This window comes from Calliopsis andreniformis, chromosome 5, assembly GCF_051401765.1.
Source record: "Calliopsis andreniformis isolate RMS-2024a chromosome 5, iyCalAndr_principal, whole genome shotgun sequence".
NCBI classification, from domain to species: Eukaryota; Metazoa; Arthropoda; class Insecta; order Hymenoptera; family Andrenidae; genus Calliopsis; species Calliopsis andreniformis.
Window position 1 is genome coordinate 2,912,892 of NC_135066.1, and position 18,741 is coordinate 2,931,632.

General features: G+C 39.2%; 3 protein-coding genes and 1 long non-coding RNA gene across 6 annotated transcripts in view; 2 read left to right on the forward strand and 2 right to left on the reverse strand.

The window, feature by feature from the left end:
* Positions 1-1,242: 1,242 nt before the first annotated feature.
* Positions 1,243-3,650, forward strand: Mocs2b (Molybdenum cofactor synthesis 2B). 2 transcript variants are annotated; one of them, XM_076378656.1, is made up of 9 exons: positions 1,243-1,332; positions 1,487-1,570; positions 1,655-1,801; positions 1,866-2,169; positions 2,479-2,749; positions 2,892-2,977; positions 3,040-3,287; positions 3,364-3,417; positions 3,483-3,650. In XM_076378656.1, exons 3-9 carry the CDS (start codon positions 1,661-1,663, stop codon positions 3,552-3,554), a joined length of 1,176 nt encoding a protein of 391 aa, XP_076234771.1. In that variant the 5' UTR covers positions 1,243-1,332; positions 1,487-1,570; positions 1,655-1,660; the 3' UTR covers positions 3,555-3,650. The 2 variants fall into 2 exon arrangements, with proteins under 2 accessions (XP_076234771.1, XP_076234770.1); XM_076378655.1 differs by lacking the exon at positions 1,243-1,332 and adding an exon at positions 1,359-1,412.
* A 94-nt stretch (positions 3,651-3,744) lies between these two features.
* LOC143179150 (uncharacterized) lies at positions 3,745-4,763 on the reverse strand. Its single transcript, XR_013001900.1, has 2 exons — positions 4,671-4,763; positions 3,745-4,599 (listed from the first exon to the last, which is right to left on the reverse strand). It is a non-coding gene; the product is annotated as an uncharacterized LOC143179150 (long non-coding RNA).
* Positions 3,980-18,741, forward strand: part of Ttll5 (Tubulin tyrosine ligase-like 5) — a 35,782-nt gene continuing 21,020 nt past the window's right edge. The window contains exon 1 of one of the 2 annotated variants that reach the window (XM_076378210.1): positions 3,980-4,108. The gene's annotated coding sequence lies outside the window, so the exon portion shown is untranslated. Of the gene's footprint in view, positions 4,109-8,147; positions 8,160-18,741 lie in introns of those variants that run through there. The other variant, XM_076378211.1, reaches the window with a different exon arrangement.
* LOC143179149 (uncharacterized) lies at positions 12,914-17,240 on the reverse strand. The gene is made up of 4 exons (XM_076378213.1): positions 16,922-17,240; positions 16,163-16,352; positions 14,197-14,553; positions 12,914-13,253 (listed from the first exon to the last, which is right to left on the reverse strand). Exons 1-4 carry the CDS (start codon positions 17,162-17,164, stop codon positions 13,165-13,167), a joined length of 879 nt encoding a protein of 292 aa, XP_076234328.1. The 5' UTR covers positions 17,165-17,240; the 3' UTR covers positions 12,914-13,164.

Here is an 18,741-nt window from a genome sequence, read left to right on the forward strand (position 1 = left end):
GATCGAATTAGTCATTGGGCTACTTACAGCTACTTATGACAAAGGATTATGATCAACAAAGTACTAGACTCGAATTCTTTAGGTTCTTCGATCTAAATGATTGAGTAACGATCTTCGAGGTTTTTTTTCCATTGCGTCACATGTCCAGCGGTTGGATGAGGCAGCGTCTCTAAATAAATATATATATATGCGTATAACTATCCCTAACCGGTTTATCGTACGTCGCGATTTCTGATTGTGATACCTAAGTGGACAGTTCTCAGGAACGGTTACCTAACCGTTAAAGGAATAAGTTCCTTTAACGTATTGTCCTTGTCCCACAGCGACTTGAGTGAACGAGCTAGATCCCTTGCACTCTTTTAGACTCCGGGTTAGCAGGCTATCCATCTATACTTAAGCGTGAGCGCATATTGTGCCTGCACGCACGATGGATACATTTAAATGCTTGTTCAAGGCCGTTGCTTACTGACACTTAAGAAGTTTCTCATTTCTATTGGCGATAAGATTAGAACTGTATAGATTTTCGAAGGCTCCAAATAGACGAACGATGTTTGTCCTTATACATGCAAGCTTTTCGAAATTCTATGATTCAATACGAATTTACTGAGCTTCAGATAAAATGTATCGTCGAAAATGTAATTATTAGGTATGATTCAATAAATATATTAGCTTCCGCGCATCGAATATTATGCAAGCGGAACAGTACGACTCCCAGCTACGTTGACCTCATTTCTCGTTTGACCTTAATATCATACAAGGTACATCAAGTCGATCTATATAACACCTTCGTTCTATAAAGTTTTTGGAAAACCGTAGGTACATTCATATAGCATGATTATGAACAACATCTGTCTTTATGAAAGATAATAATCTAAATAAGAAATATGCTTCTACTTTATTCATAATTAGGTGCACAATTGTTCTATATCTTATTACTTAAAAGTAAGCGGCTTATGTTATGAATTGTGGCATAATCAAATGTTATATTTATGAAGGGAATTAAAAGGTTCAGCGCAAAAAGTGTATCGCACGTGTAAGATATTTTATTTCGCATTAATGAAACCATAGTTTCCTGTGGTCAAATATTTTTTTTGCGTATTTTCTTGATTTTCTTTGAAAACCCTATTTTGACTAGCGCAGTAACCCGAGGAAAACATAACCTTGTTCAAAGATTTGCATCAACGAAGTGGTCTTTAGATAGTGATTTAATTATGTAACGCGTTATTATATGCTTCATAGTACTTGTGATAAAGATGTCGAACTATTCTGTGATTTTATACTATCATCAGATTCAGACGCTCCGTAATGGATGACAGTATTGCTGAAACGCAGGTGAAGATTTTATTTTTTGCTAAAGCGAGGGAAATAACGGGAAAGAAAGAATGCAGAATTACTGTTCCACGGAAATTATCGTACGTTAATTTAGTAGATAAAGTAATTGGGAAATTCAAGTTGGAAAGTATACGTGATACTTTAATTTTGGCAGTGAACGAAGAATTTGTTCTTTCGGACGCTGTGTTAGAGCTTTCGGAAAAAGACGAAATCGCTGTTATTCCACCACTTAGCGGAGGTTTGTCTAGTTTTTGGCATAAGTGCAGTAAAAAATTTTATTTTATGTGCATATTTGTGAATGTTATAAAAGCGATTTTTCTAGGTTAAAATGGGGAACCCAAGAAATATTATAAAGCTACAGCAAGAAGAGCTGAATGTGGGTGAAATAATTAATTTAGTAATATCCCCTAATTGTGGAGCAATATCTAGTTTTATTGGAACTACCCGTGACAATTTTGGCAATAAAAAGGTATTTATATCTTTTTAAACTTTTCAGTATTCATTCAAATATTTACTACTCATTTGTTTTCTAGGTTTTGAAATTAGAATATGAAGCATATGAACCAATGGCTGTAAAAGAAATGAACAATATTTGTGCACAAATTCGATCTCAATGGAATGTTCATCATATTGCTATATATCACCGTTTGGGAGAGGTACCAGTCTCTAAAACAAGTGTTGTAATTGCTATTTCATCTCCTCATAGAGAAGAATCGCTGAAAGCAGTGGAGTATGCCATTAATACATTGAAAGCATCAGTTCCTATTTGGAAGAAGGAGGTTTATGATACACAAGAAACTCAGTGGAAAGAGAATCAAGAATGTACTTGGTCAAATAGTAAATAATTTTACATTATTATGAAATTACAGAAAGTTCTGAAGAATATGCAACTCAGGGTGGAGGTTTTATAAGTTATATAAGTATCCTAATTTTTGAAATGCATTTATTCTCAATGCTTCCTAAATTTGCATTTATTATGAAAGAGTAAATGAATGTATCATTCATTGTTTTTTAAAAGTTTGGTGTTTTATATAGATAATATATATATATATATGTTAATAAATTGTTGATCAAATTCTTGTAGTCTTGCAACCATTTACCCATTTTATATTCATGTTTATGTATGAGAATACTTATTTTATATAGCTAATGATGCAAGATATCTTCAAGAATCAGAGGATATAATTACAATGTCAAATGAAGCAGTAGAAACTATAATTGAGAGTACTAGCATTTGCGATGTTGAAGAGGAAGAAGAAGAAGAAGAAGAAGAAGAAGAACCTAAAGTTATGATTGATCCAAGTCTCGTCCAAATTCGTGCAACAAATGAAGAATTAAATCGTAGAATAGCATCTTTCATTGAAAGAAAACGTCAACAAGTAAATATCGTGAACATACAAGAGTTTTGTTGTCACAGGTTCGTTCATCATTATTGCTGAAAACAACGAGAGTATCGAGTATGTAAACATACTTAATAAGTTATAATACTTGATAAGTACATGTAAGGAAATGTACCAAATATTTCATAGTGTTCACAAATATCTCTTTTTACATCTTAGAGAACAAAATGATGAAAATAAGGATTCTTGTGCAAGAGTGGACGCAATTCTTATTAGAAGGAAAGATTCTAAAAGCCACGTTAAAGGTACATCAGACTAATTATGGTAAGGAATACTGAAATTTTCATGGATTACTTTTTTTTTTTAGTGCACAGAGTTCTTAATACATGGGGACCTCAAACGGTTGATCAGTTTACTTTGCATAAGGCTACAATGTCAGGAGCATATCAAACAAATAATAGCTATTCATCTACATTGGATGATAGAATTTCAACTACCGAAAAAATTCTCGGATTAAATCGTCCAGTCCCTAAAGATGTGTACGCAAGACTTAAAAATATCGAAGATCGGATACTGTATCTAGAAGGCATCTCTCCAGAGTATAAAGACTTTTGGGTAAAATTCTGAATAAAAGTTACAAAATTCTATAATCTAATTTAAAATTTCTACTCTGTCAATTTTTTATTTACAGAAGTCAGAAGATATCAACAGCCTTAAAGGAACTTTTAAACCAGTTAGAAAAAGGGTAGGTACATTGATCTTAAATTGTACTTCATAAAAAAAATGCTAAATAAAATACACAAATTTTAGACCTATTCCATGGCAGAGTTGGATTCCAAACTACACGAATTAGAAGATAAATATGCCAAAAGAATAAAATAATTGTAAGAAAAATTATACAATATTGTAAATCAATTTATACTACTAATTGTATTTGTAATTATTTTTAATAAACATTAAAAACACATAATATACAGATTTTTAAAATAATAGCCTTTACATTTATTCTAATATCTATTACATAATTTAAAAAAGAAATTCAAAGACTATATCAGTATGTAAATTAGACTGTCAACATAACCCTATTAAAACATCTCTTTCATTATGCCAATAATAAATACATCGTAATGAATGGTGTGATAAACCAAGGAGTATCATCAAAAGACAATTTTTTTGCCGCCAGGCTGTGAACAGTGTATAGACACAATGAAAGGTGGGGCTGTGCTTTCCACAGCAAGGTCAGAACTTTTGTTCGGGCATGTACTTAGCATTAGTTCGTCTTTCGGTTGGTAGAGGCAGTCTTCGTCGTGCTGCCATACGTATGGCTGCGGTTTGTCCAAGTTTTCACCTTATCCCGATACAATTTCACTATCATCGATAGTGATGTTACATTCGGCCGGGAGTTCAATGAAAATTCTTCGCCCTTTCGATTGCTGGTGAGTACTGCTACAAAATTTATTTAAATACATCGATTTTCTCATGTTTACCGAGCACGCGGCCAGCACGTCGTCTGCCAGGGTGACAAGCATCATCCTTTTTCCTCTCAGCTGAATTGAATGGACCTGTTTACTTTAATCTATTTTGTAACTTTTTTAACACTTTTGATATTCGATCAGTCACCTCAAATTAACGTTTCACTCGTGAATTGATAATACACAGTGCGAGTGTGATCAGTGATATATAATTTAAGTTAATTACGATTATAATAAAAAATGGGTATACATATTTTTCAATAGAATTTTCACTTTTAGCCATCTTGGAGATTTATGGATTATAGGGGGATCTTTATTTTATAATATTCGTAGAGTTTGTTTAAATAGCAGACAGTGATACTTGCTTTCGTTCATTCGGATATCCTCCTCGTTTATTTTTACACGTTCTATATTCGTCCTGGCGCATGGGTTTCTTCTAATAGTTTTCTGAAAGGCTAAGGAAATAAAACGATATATCTCTGGCACGAATTTTCTGTTGCGTCGACAGTGATCATGCAGGACATACAATTTCCTTCGTTTGCACGCAGCGAGACGTTCAAGTGTCGGTGACGAAATTTAGGTTTGGGGACTTAAAAAAGGAAAAGTGTGGGCATAAAGCTAAATAGAACACGTGTGTGTACATCAACACGAGATGTAGTTAGAGTAAAGACAGTTTCTGTTTGTAGTCTGTCTGTAAATAGAGGAGATAAATATTACGACTATTTTAACTGCCTACTCTATTGTCTCGACTTTTTCATGGTAGTTTAAACCTGTATTTATCTCGAACAGGGGTTCGCAACTTTTTGCTTACTGATTCTCTGTAGAAAAGGTATACTTTCTTTTTCTTATCAATTTACGAATCTGTAATCGAAAATAAACACTATTTTTAGGAACAAGAAACATTCGGTAACCCGAAAATTAAAAAAAATGAAACTTTTCATAAATACAGTTTAAGTGGCTTATTGGTGAACTTATTTTCTTTCCTCTAAAGAAATGATCATAAGGGGGAAAATACTGCTTTAAAAAATACAGATGAATTCTCATATCGTGAATATCTATGAAACCATATGAAACATGGAAAAAATGTGAATTCAGTTTTATGATTTTTGATATTCTACAGTATGACAATAAAAAAGCTTTTTTCTTTAAATATATCCCCATCTTTTATTTTGATAAAATTTCAAATTTTGTCGAATTTTTAAGTTCCAAATCTTTTAGAATTGTTATATCTTCTGAAATCTCTTAACGAGTCAATTACATCCATCATCTCAAGCGGTAATTCCTAGTGTTAGTCAAACCAGCCACACGTGTCGTTTCTATCGCGGTTGACCAATAATTGCATCTTTCACTGACGGCCCAAGAAACACGATTATAGATCCGTACACGGTAGCGAGATTTCTATCTTGATTAACGAGCGTGCACTGGTTAAAAGAGAAAATCGTGTCGGCGGAGTTACCAGAACAGAAAAAAACGCAATTCGGAAATTGTGAAACTTCATATTATCTAAGTGGGAGGCAACGATGCCTCAGCTCGTCGAAATTCGCCATGGTCTGTTCTCGTAAAACGAATTGCCGTGTAATTTAGAGCCTGTTTTACGGATCACGCGAGGAGACCCTTGGCGAGAACTTATTAACTCTAGGAATACTAATGAGAGTTCCTTGAGACATTTCAGATATTTCATTTCTCTGGAAAATTTTGAAAAAATTATTTATCGCCGTATATGTACGTGGAGAACCTTCCTCTTATGGTATTTCTGGAATTTAATGCAATTAAGGCGCGTACGTACATCTGTGATATAACTTGCTGCGCGACTCCTACGTATGGATTCCCATCTACTCATTTGAATCTTGTTGCATTACACGATACACTACATGTTGCATTACAGATTACATATGTATTGTGTTAGACACGTGTGCACCCAGCTTTATATTGTCGCGTCTTGAGACGCATACAGAAAAACAGCGATCTGTTCCGTGCGGTTAATCGATTCTAATAGAAGAGAAGCGTCACGAAACAATTGTTGGCGCAATGAGATTCTATTTCGATTGTTATCTACATCTCGATAGAAATTACCATAGAAAATTGTTCGATTTCGTGGACCAATCGCGTGATTAAGAATGAGGTATCCTCGACATCGTTACGAGTATAGATTCGATTGATTTTTAAACGATCGAACCCTCGAAATTTCTGAACCTTGCCACAATGCATGTTCCCTATGAATACCTTGGCATGACAAAAGTAAATGGCCCGAAGGCAGAGAGCTCGTTTAACATCTCGTTAAACTGTGAAGACTTTCTTCTAAGAAAGCCATACTTTCTTAGGGCAGTAGAAGACCTCAAGTGTATAGACCTTTCTATTTATGGACACGAATTGGTAAAATATATTTAAGTGGAATGTTTAATCAGTGGCCCTAGGTACATTTAGCGTGTCTTCTATTAATTTGATACAAGAAGATGAAATCATAGACGTAAATTGCATCGAGTGTTAATAATAAATGCAGTTCGTTGTGGTTTTTGATTATACATAGAACATCCGGTGCATTTTCTAATAGCAGCTCTATAAGAAGCATGATTTCTCTCAAACGTGACATGCAAGAACGAATGTAAGTGGCGTAACACGTTCCTCCTAGCTGATGTAAACAGAATTTCAATAACAATGCCAGAACAGTGAAGGATTCTAATTATAATATTGTCTATAGCTTCGCAGATTTCTTCATTATCTGATATATGCGTCGAACGTATAACTGCGTATAAAAATTACTCTTTTTCTTTTCGACACTGGAAATTAATTGTCTTTTTCTTTAGGCTCTCTGCAGGCTTACTCTCGCCAGTGTAATTAGATCTGTTAAGCGAAGATAATGGGAAGATACTTCATTCTTAGATAATTATCGGCCGACTACTGAAATACGTGATTATCGTCATTTATGAGTCCGTTGGTGCTATTAATTTAATCGACCGCTTTTTCTTCCATTGACGGTATTCGATGTCCTTGTCTACGGACTTGAACTACTCTTCATATCGACAGGCTCGTAAAATTTGCATGTACACCAGTTAGTTCTTCTGAAGCTATACATAATAGTGTTTATGAATTTCGTATTAGTATGGAACTCTCTTTAAAATTGACAGTGAAAAGTTGAAAAAATGAAGATTTTAGATTGTGGAATTCTGCAGCTTTAGAACTTTCAAGATTTGAAAATTTAAAAATTTGAAAATTTGAATATTCAAATATTTGAAAATTTGAAAGTTTGAATATTCAAATATCAGAAAATTTGAATATTCAATTATTTGAAAATTTGAATATTCAAATATTTGAAAATTTGGATATTTCAGTGTTTGAAAATTGGAAAATTTGGATTCGGATTTGAATATTATGATCGATAGGACTTGATTTGCACAATTTGCTTTAACGGCAGACCGATTGTCCGACCTCTGAGTACCATGGCCCGTACCGCATAAAAATCGGAAATGAATCAGAGGAATGACCCATGAAACGGAACGAGACAGTATACAGTTAATTGTCCACCGTGAGAAGCATAGTTCCGCGACGTCCTCGATCGATGATGTAACGATGAAGGGTACCGTTTGCCACTTCCGGGGACCAGCAGACCGAACGCAGAGGTGGCGGCCGGTAAAGGCCGTTTACACGGTTCACGTTTGCAAGGCACTTTGTTATTCGACGAAGGAGCCCATCGGAAATACCTGTTGGCGGTCCCGTGAATGAGTGGGAGGGTTACGTCTATATCGTGGCTTGCCGTGATCGTAGCGGGTGCGATCAGGATCCACTGCATTTGCATAGATAACCCTGGAAGCTCGAGGGCGGCCGCCGTTCCTCCGCGTGATCGTGATTCCGCGTATTTCGCGCGCGATCGATAGTTCCGTAAACTGTTCGCCAAGGAGGCTGATAAGAAGACCAGAGATTTAGGAGTTCCTCCTATTATTCCTTCGCGAATCGAAGGATTGTACCGACTGTGATTTTCATCCCTGAAGAGCTAGATCGATATTGCTGGTTCTTGAGAGTGAGTCTCTGTTGCTTCTGGAAATTTGGACAGTGGTACAGTGTTTCCTTGATATTCGTATAGGTATGTATACACTTGGGTCTCTTTTTACGCGTGGATCTGTAGCGTGTAAATTGACTCACGAATTGCAGTTTATTACTTTATAACTTAGCAATCGATTTTTACGCGACTTCTTTTAATACGATACAGATCCATCGTGTAAAAAGAGATCCATGTGCACAGAAGTTCGCGATTCACTGACGAGTTTATAAAGGGAAACACATGCTTTCAAGATTAATTCATACTCATAATTCATTTTGATTTTACCAGAGATGTGAGCAACAGTGGGCAAGGGAAACTCTCTCGCTCTGAATAATTCCAAGTGATAGCGAATCATAGAACGAGTTTATAACAAGGAAACACTGTGCTCTTGTGGTAAGATTCAGCATCTCTATCTCTCCTCACTTTCCAATTATTCAGATTCTCATATAGTATAAGATTCTGGGAGAAAAGGCAAAGAGCTTGCATAAACTGGTACAGAATTAGCATCAGCTAGAAATTACTCAACATCTTCATTGTCTCAGACTCCCCACTCGTTGGTCGTTCCAGCTTCCTTGACGAAATGTGTCAGTCTCGGCTATTTATACCCATTTATAGGAAATCGATGATTCAGATAATGGACGACCTTTACAAGAGCGAATCGCGAGCGACTAGATTGAATGTCTTTATACGAGTCCTGCTAATCGGGGAACAGTAGGCTTTTTTCACGAGAACGTACCGGAAATGATAGCTCGATCTATCGAGCAATCGTTCCGGCTGGCTAGCCGCTTTCAGAGAACTCGATCTGATTGATCCAGTGCTCGTAACGTTGATTTAATAGCGCTACCTGACGTTTAGTGGCTTGATTAATGTCGCTGTTCGCGAGCACCTGTAGCACCTGACCGCGGTTACCTGTGTTAATCCATCCTAGCTGAGCATTTTGGATGTAATTACATCCAGCTCGATGAGGTTTCCCTTTCGGAAAACTATCGACTGATACTTCCGTCCTGCTCAGCGTGCAGAATGTTTATTCGAAGCTGTTACTGGGTAATGTATCTAGAATTACTGAGGAAAGATATCCTTTTTTGAGCTTTTAATGTACTGTTAGTTCCTATTACTTTAACTGAGTATGAGATATGTGTAATTTATAGAGAGTCAGAGTAGTTTATCGTTAATTATCTTGTTCTTAGGCAATGAAAATCGTGATTGTTGCAGAATTTATACAGGATGATCAGTTTATCTAGAAATCCTTCGAGTGTTAGCAGCATTTATTGTAATTGCTTTTAGCACTGTAAGTGCTGCCAGCGCTCAGAAGGTTTCCAAGTAAACTGATCACCCTGTATACTGGATGAAAATGATATAAGGTGATAAAGGCTTAAATGGAACACATAATGTCTTCCTTCAGATCAAACTAATAGAGGCAGATCAGACATACAGGATATTTTATACAGAACATTAGATATCATAGGATATCTTGTGTTCCATTTAAGGTCCATCCCCACCCCTCGCTACATTGCTATGTACTCGTTTACACCCTGTATATCTGCACACTGAATCGCCATTCACAATACTCGAGCGAAAATCGTCTCTCTCCTCCCTCACAAAGCAGCAGACGCCAGCGTCAGTTCAGAGAACGTCGGAGCAAAAGGATACGCTCTGAAAAGCCTGGCTGACGCGTTCGAAAGTGTTCGTTCGCTGGCGCGGTTGTGGGCGCAGCGAAATGACGCAAGTTTTCCAGTGTCGGCCGAAAAGCCAACACTTTCCCTGGTAGCTCGTTTCCTCGCTGGCTCCTTCGTCGAGTCCCCGTTCCATCGCATCATTACTGAGCTAGCCCTTCCGCCCTCTCTCGCGTCTCCTACTTAATTGCACGCTCCCCTGCTCGCTAATTACGCTTTTCGCCGCGGCGTTTAAACACGTGTCGCCCCGTCGCCTTTTCTGAAGCGTGAATTTTTGGGTCACGCCTCGATCGATCTCCCCCCTCCCCTTAAATGCGCCATGCTCGACCTACACTTCCTCCCTTATTTATTTTATCCTAGGAGGCGCAGCGAGATCCTTCGTTAAGCTGGATTTATTGGGACGCGAGAACTTTGGAATGAAAAAAAAGAGGAAGGTTGCAGAGGGGGTAGGTTACCCTGTGCATTAATGAGGATTCCTGAGGCGAGGTTTATTGAAGGATTAGAGGGGTGTGGGAAATTTGGTACAGGATGAGGAATATGTTTGCACACGTGTTTGTAGTCTTTTTTTAAACAAGTGGGTAGAATCTGCAGGAAAACTCTTGCCTTATCTGATCTGATTAATGGAAGTAGTTTCCATTAACTGAAGGCTGAAGTTATCGCGATCTTAGTGCCTGAGCATCATGCTAGGATTTCGATTTCTATTTCGCGAAGGATATCGGATCTAATTTTAGAACTGGATGTTTAATCTTTTCGAAGTTTTCTTTGGTTTCTGTTAGCTTTTTGAAATTGCTAGATAGTGGAGTTGCCGATTTATTGCGGCAGCCACTTCAATTCAGGATTCCCTCAGGTTAGGTAAAATTCCTTCTGGTTCTAACGCCTGGCATCTTGGGCAAGGAGAACATACGCGTGCCATTTGGCTATAGCCACGCTGTGCACGCCGGAAATCGAAAAGCAGTCCAATCGATATGCTTCTCCTCGGGCCTAAACACGAGGGAAATACTGCGGGCGAAAACTCGCCGCAGTCTACTTGCCAGCCAAACGTTTTCTGCTCCCTCGAAACCGAGTGCATTTGACGATCAGATACAGAAGACTGGCAAAAATTGTTGCCAAGTTTTGGAGCTGCATCTGCGGTACTGCTTCGAAATACCTGAGAAGTTAGCTAAATTATAGTTGAACTATTAGGTAATTTAACGAAAACTGAGGTGGGAGGAATTAAGTGGACACCTATTGAATTAGTGAACTGAAGAACAGTAGAAGGTCATAATTAGACAGTTTCAAACCATCTCAAGACTGTATTAGGACCCCAGAGCCAAAATGTATTAAGTCATATGAAAAAAGTGGACTTTAATTAATGGACACTAAGCAGAAAATTTAAGGATCGCTAATTTTAGGCTGGAAAATTCTCGATCTTTAAATGGTTGTAACTTTGTGAAAAAAAATCGTTTAGCAGTGAGCCTGCGCTCATTCTAAAGAGTAAAGCCTCTACTTTCTCATCCCTGAACTGAATTTTCTAAAAAAAATTTTCATACTCGGCTGCAGGCCGAAAAAGTGAAGGTTGTTTTTCCTAAAATATTTCCCAAAATCAATCGATTCTCTGGAACGGAATAAATTTTTTCTGCCACTCCTTCTACAGTAGATTTCAAGCTTGAAGCCTCCCCTTTCGAACGAGACCTTCCTGAGTGACCTATGATTTTTTTTCGCTGAGTTATCGTAGTTTGAGTGAAAAGTGTGACTCTGGCACCAGAAGAGCGCAATGATCCAGGGGTCGAAAGAATTGTCAATCTTTGAGCTGCTGTAACTTTGCGAAAAAAAATCGTACGACAATGAGCCTGCACTCATTTCAAAGGGCAAAGCCTCTACTTTCTCATCCCTGAACCGAATTTTCTCAGAAAAATTTTCATACTCGGCTGCAGGCCGAGAAAGGGAAGGTTGTTTTTCCCAAAATATTTTCCTAGGGCAATTTCCGAAATATAGAAGCCACAGTAGGTATCCAAGAAAGCCACAATTTGCTTGCTCTTCGATAGGTTCCTATAAACAGTTCTACCTATAAGAAACCTGTCCAAGCTGCGTTTTATGAGAGCACGTGTTCTGAGCAACGCAATCAATGTCTCGGTCCTGAAAGTATCGACCCAGTTTCGGTCGGCGCATCTAATAAACGGAAGTCCACGTTTACGCTCGTTACCATGAAAGAATCGCCATCCATGTGGGCCCTGTGTTGCACGCCGGAAGATTCGCAAATTACGTGTAAAATATTATCGCTTTGGAGCGCGTAATATGGAGATTCGTGGATGCTCGTAGAATACACACGATGTATAGCTCTATGCAAATGATCATAGAACAGGAAACGTCCGGTCGACGAACCGACATCCGCGAATATCCCAGCGGAACTCGTTACCTAGCGTTTGCGTACTGGAAATCGATCGAGGATTCGAGCCAGGGACGAGGATCGCGTGCCTCCCACGTTTCGCGAAACTTTGGATTTTAATTACCCGTCGAAAATGGGAGGAAAAATGGCCCCCCTCCGCTTCTATTGGTCTCCTCGCAGCGATAACGATTCAGTTAATTGAATAGAGGATTAACAGAGTGCACGTGAGCCTGGGATTACCTGCTCAGAAATTATTCACGAGGCATACTTATCGCTATTGCCAACAATCGCGACGAAGTAGAAATATCTAGTAATATGTAAGCACGCTAGCCAAGTGGGACACTTGCTTCTTTACTTAACTAAATAATCTTGAAAATTGGTCTCTGGAACGAGGTCTCGAGGGATTATTATTTCAGACGTTTCGTTCACTTTAATATGTACGCTTGTGTGGTAGTTAAAGTCTGTCGCGTTTCATCAGACAGACTAATCCGATCAATCAGGACTCATCGTATCAACGTCCCGAGTTTTCCATTCGATTAACCGCTTTAAAGCTCGCGGGAAGCTCGTGCTCGACGGCGAATCGACCCACATAGATCGACTCGAGATTACTGTGAACCTAGATCACAAGAAGGATTAAAGGAACTGACCTCCGCTGAACGAAGTATACATGTATTTATGTTGCACAATGGGGCACTTTTAATTGGACGTAAGTACTTCGAGATGTGAGTTTAGGTCTTAGAAGAAGAACAAACATTATGTGAGTGGAAAATATTCAAGCTTGTAGTATTCTCTATTGCAATATTCTTGATTCTAAACTCACTCTCTCCAAGTACCAAACACTTTTACATGATATTTCATTTTTTGGGTGACCCTGGATCACCCTGTACAATTACTTTTTCAAATCTGTATTTGAGAGCTAGACTATTCTCGATTTCTTTTTCCAAAATTAAATTTTGTGCAATATCCTACTGCTTTCTCTTAATGATATTCTTCGAATAGGAATAAATGGCTGATCACATCTATTTCTTTGCTTTCCTGAAAAAGAAGAAAAAGAGATTTGGATTAGGTAGGCTCTCAGGTACATAAATACACTCGTCAAAAAAATTATAGCATACAAAAATTTTGGACAAAATCGGGTAACTTTGACTGACGATAACTCCGCGAAAAATCATCGTAAGATCATGATCTTTTTTTTAAATTACAGCCTGAAGTCTCGACTGTAAGATACTATGACTTAATTTCAAGTTTAGTGGACCTCTACTACTGTAGCGCCTTAAATCTGAAGGCATGTTTATCGTATTGAAAATTCCAAAGTTTGACGAAATGCACCGACTTCCAAGAATTTTTTCCGGAGATGTCGTTTGCAGTATCATATAGTGTGAACCTTCCTCTTCAATTTAAAAAAAAGATCATGTCGCTGCGATTTTTTTTCGCAAAGTTACAGTACTTGAAAGGAACCCTTGCATTTTGATAGCACATGGGGTAGTGTCAATACATGGCAAAAATGCAAGGGTTACTTTGAGGTACTGTAACTTCGCGAAAAAAAATCGCAGCGACTTCATTTTTTTTGTAAATTAAAGGCGAAGGATCACGTTTTATGCTCCTCTGAACGAAATCTCTGGAAAAAATTCTTGGAAGTCCGTGCATTTTATTAAACTTTAGACTTATCAATACGATGAACATGCTTTCAGATTAAAGGCGCTACAGTAGTAGAGGTCCACTAAACTTAAAATTGAGGCATAGTATCTTACAGTCAAGACTTCAGGCTGTAATTTAAAAAAAAGATCACGATCTTAGCATAATTTTTCGCGGAGTTATCGTCAGTCAAAGTTACCCGACTTTTGTCCAAAACTTTTAATTTGCCATTTTCACAGTAGCCCTGAATCACTCTGTACAATTACAAAGTTAGGAGTGCCATTTTCACGGTGATCCTCCTCAGGAGTGTACTCTCTATACATGTATAGTACTCCTTACGAACCGCGTCTCATCAGCATCACATTATCAACATAGTGGATCAGGGTCGTGGAAGCGCGATCTTTTGCCGCAGCCTGCTTTATCTGTGTTAATCGGCAAACACCCTCAACATTGACTTCTTTGAACATGGTCTCGCGCTCGGTCTCGCTGATCTGCGGGACGTGCTTGACGAACGTGAAGAATTGCGACTTGATCGCTGGCACGTGGACGACCCTCAGCTGCTGGCACATGTTGCCCAGTAGCCGATACAAGTTCTGCCCGCGGAAACAGTTCCAGTCTATATTGATCGTGTGCAAATTGCGGCAGCCCTTTAGTATGCGGATCAAGTTGCTCGAGCGTAGGTACAATTCGGACTTCGTGCCTGCGGAGGGGGTGAAATTTTGAGGTGAATCGATGGTTGGTTATCGTGGTAACTTTATCGGTAAATGGGGAATGGGGTAATTGGAGGAGGATTATTAGGTAATAGCATTAACCCTTTCTCTCATCGCTGAAGTTTTAAAAAGATTTTTCTAAACTATCTTGGGACTAGTTTGTCTTAGGAATAACTATCTTGGGATATGGTAAACTATCACCGAGCGTATCCAAAGATGGAGAGTAGAATTACCCATTACTAAAGACAGCTCGATCCACGCGCCTTTCCTTGGAATTTTGCATTAAAAGTCGATCGATTCGATGAGATTGCATGGAGATGTATGCAAACACGAGGGAGTGCTGCGTCCAATTAGGCATTGAAATAGCATGCAAATGTGGAGGATAGTGGCTGCGTTTACGCAGTTGCTCAGCAATTTATTATGAAAGATTAGATACTTGCATACTTTCAATAGGCACGCAAGAAGAATTCTTGAATAATTTTCTCTACATGAGAATGTGTACGTATAATCTATTCGCATCTCTAGATACCAGAATTCTGAGAGTACTTGAACGAGCCCCGCCTCTGCGACACGAGTTTTACTTTTAATTGAAGGAAGGATCGCATGATTTGGTCGAACTATTGTGACCCCTTTTTTCTATACAATAATTCAAGGCGTCCCAAGAGACTGCAGATGAATGCAATGAAACGCCTCTGGAATACTAATTACCCGTGGTAAACACGGTTGCCAGGTTGGGCCAGTGCATGGTACCCGTGAATCATCGTCAGAACCTTCCCCCCGCGAATCGATACGAATTTTCTACCCTTTGTGACGGGGTGGTTACTGTCGGCGCGAAACGAGCCGATGAAACGCATGTTCTCCATAGCTGGGAACTGGAAACACGATTCGCGACGAATAGATGCACAGTGTAAAACCAGATTTACACTGTTTCATCTTTGATGTGCATCGCAGATCATTGATGATCCTCAGTGAATGTAGAGAAAGGATCCAGAAAATTGGAGTATTTATACTAGTTCAATAGTTGAACTCATTTCACTAGTTTTCAAATAAGATCTCAATGGCTAGCTGCAGCACTTCACTTATTTCTAGGCATATTCTAGGCAAATTTAGATTTATCTCTGCTGCTTCGCCAGGAATTCATCAAAAGTAAAGATTACGAAAAATAGAGGCCCTACTTCGCCTACTATTCACTTTGAATGTCCACTTAGGATAAGATGCAGATGAAAATCTACCTTTCACCGTGGACAAATCATCCGCGATGCACATCTAAAGTGTAAAGCACAAATTTGCCTTGATGATCCATTAGAGGACGGCGACTACGGCGCTCTGCTTTTTCTTGTTTGACACGTGTCCAAAACCACCCCCTCCAACCTCAGTTATTCTATTTCCCCGTTCGTATCTTTCTCTTTCATCATTTTTAGCGTGTCTCGCTACGTCGACCTCGGCGTATCTGACGGGACACGAAAGCAGAGAGGACAAGGGGAAAGAGAGGTAGACAGACGAGGTAAAAAGAGCTCTGTAGAGTTTTTTGAACCCGAGCCAAAGGTTCGCCGTCCCGCTTCACCGATACTACTCAGCGGGAAATAAAAACTTAATTACAGACTGCTGGGCTACGACCATCGCGGGTGCAGCCGAAGATGTAAAGCTCCTCGAGCTCCTTGTTCGTCAACGAGAGCTGCCGCAGGATGTGCTCGCAGTCCTTTCTACCCCTAATGCTGAACCGCTTCAGCAGTGGCATCCTTTTCAGCTCCTTGATCACCTCCACCGTGTCCTGCTCGTTGTCCGTCACCTGCAATTGAAGGCCGAATCTCTTTGATTGAGACGTTGGACCATTTGCAAGGAAAAGAAGAACAGATAAATAATTGCTGATCTCAAGGAGAAGAGGTAAGGTAGGTGTGCACAATTTCGCCATGATAATCCTTGGAGCAGTATTGAATTTTTCTAAATATCTATTTCATGAATCTTTCGAATGTCTTGTCTAGTCTAGAACAGGGTTTCTCGACCTCTGGCTTATGGCTCTCTTTCAAACATTAGCCACCTCTATGGCTTCCTTCCCTTTTCTTCTTTTCTTGTCTCTGTCTTCCTTCTCCTCAAGTGGGTCCGAAAATTTAGTCTCAGAACCCTCAGTTGAGAAACCCTGGTTTAGGATCCCTTCTGATGCTTGGAATAAGGACTCCACTGAATTTCTATTTCACGAATAGGAAATTTCCCCTTCGTGGGGGTGGGAAATTTGAAGACACTGGCGAAATTGTGCACACCTACTTTACTTCACAAATTCGAAGAGGTAGCTTCTGAAGCACTCTCCCATGAGCATGCATTTCAGTTTTTAGGGGGAAGGTTCCTTCAAGGTTCGATTACCTCGTAAGTTCTCCATAGAAACGGGTCGCAAACGATTCGCTCGAAGAACCTGGACACGCGTCTGGTGGCGCAGAGGTCCTTGTAGGACAGATAGGAGAGGATTTCTGAAATGATTTCCACAGGCAGGAAAACGATTCCCGCGTTGGGGAACGCTGTTGTCGGATCCACGGTCGACGCGTCACACTTGTTACCAATTTTGGCACGCTTCCTAATGGGTTCTGGTGTAATTGCAGACTCATCCATCCTCGTTGTGTTTCCATTTCCGGCATCGCTACGCGCCTCGTGTTCTCACATCGCCTTCTTCCTATACAGAGCGTGATTGCCACGGCCGATTCTTCTGCTCACGGTGCTCGTCGCCACCGTCCTTTCTGCGTGGTTACTCTATGTTTAGATGCCTGACGTGACTTAGAATTTTGACATCTGTCGGATCCTCACGCGCCGCTGCTGTTTTTTTTTCGATATTCAATGGCTATCGAGTTTGTCGACTTCGTGTGTATAGTTTCTGTAGTGGACACTTTGGAGTGATACTCAGTGACTTTTAAAAATTGTGTCGTCGATTGAATCTTTTAATTATTTAGGAACCATGATAAGCGAAAATGCTGTTTGCAAAGGTTCTATTGTGGCAGGGAACTTGTATAAGAGTGGCGAATATTTCTTCATACCTTGTCTGTGACGATAGTGACTCATGCACTGACCATTCGCCGGTCACCTGCTTTTCATTCTGGACGGTGAGGGGTACCGTAATAACACGACCAATTCTGCTTTTTTGGTAAGGAGTTACGTGCGTACTTTTAACAGTTTGCCTGCCATGTCACTACGTCGCTCATTTGCTGCTATAATGATATAACTAAAAAATAATGATTTCTAAATAAGATATTAATATGAAAAAACAGATCTTGTGTGAAATGAAATCATTACCTTATTTCTCGAAAAACTGTGATTTCTTAGTTGTGTCACTGTTTGTAACAAATGAGGGATATGTGGGTGGGAGACAAGTGAATTCGTTTTATATTAGATTTCTAGAGATTAGAATACTAGAGATTATCCTTTTAGATATACTTTGATTTCTAGCGATTGCTATGCATGGAATTATTGATTCATGAGTGACTCACAATATGGACCAAAGGGACTATATCCTACTTATCTAATTTCGTCCACTCTTTCGTTATAAGCTCGTTATTTTGAATAAAGTTCTGCTTCCAGACAAGACTGCTAAGAATACTTCTTATCGTGAAACTTGAATAGTCTTGGAAGTAGTCATCATTAATAATTAAAATAATGAAGGAGCGTACTTATAAAATCTTAGACGCGACTTATATTTGGAGAGAGATCAATGATGTCGCGGCACGGCGTTCTAATATTTCACTCGGGCAAGCCAGGGTGCTATTCCAAGCGACCGTCTTTGATCGTAACGTGATATTTCAGCCAGTAATTACCCAAATAGTGTCGTAGTCACGCGACCCCAAATAGTCACGAGTGAACGTTCGAGCCGATCTGGTCTTTAATTTTCTTTTGTAGCGCACCTTGATCCGATTACCCACATAAAGTCGGCGAGTCTGGCAAGAGTCAAGGTGCAGGCTACCATCGTGGTTATATTCGCTACCCATTAACATTCCAGCGCCAGAAGAGCAAAGTGCACGATAACGCGTGCCGGAAAATCAATGCCTGCTTATTTATAAGTACGAGACTTATGCGAACAGACACGGCAGACATTGCTTCTTTTTACATTCTTGTAAAATTGTCGTCGACACGGAATCAATTATACTCACCACCGGTTCTACTCTTTGATAATTGCTGTAAACTTCTTGAGAAAGAAAAAT

Coding starts and splice junctions, on each gene's coding strand:
- LOC143179149 (XM_076378213.1), bottom strand. CDS start 17,164: ATGGATGAGTCTGCAATTACACCAGAACCCATTAGGAAGCGTGCCAAA. Junction 14,554..16,162: donor TGGTCGTAGCCCAGCAGTCT/GTAATTAAGTTT, acceptor CCCCCTCCGCAG/GCACGAAGTCCGAATTGTAC. Junction 13,254..14,196: donor TGTGATGCTGATGAGACGCG/GTTCGTAAGGAG, acceptor CTTCTTTTTCAG/GAAAGCAAAGAAATAGATGT.
- Mocs2b (XM_076378656.1), top strand. CDS start 1,661: ATGGGGAACCCAAGAAATATTATAAAGCTACAGCAAGAAGAGCTGAAT. Junction 2,750..2,891: donor CAAGAGTTTTGTTGTCACAG/GTTCGTTCATCA, acceptor TTTACATCTTAG/AGAACAAAATGATGAAAATA. Junction 3,418..3,482: donor TTAAACCAGTTAGAAAAAGG/GTAGGTACATTG, acceptor CACAAATTTTAG/ACCTATTCCATGGCAGAGTT.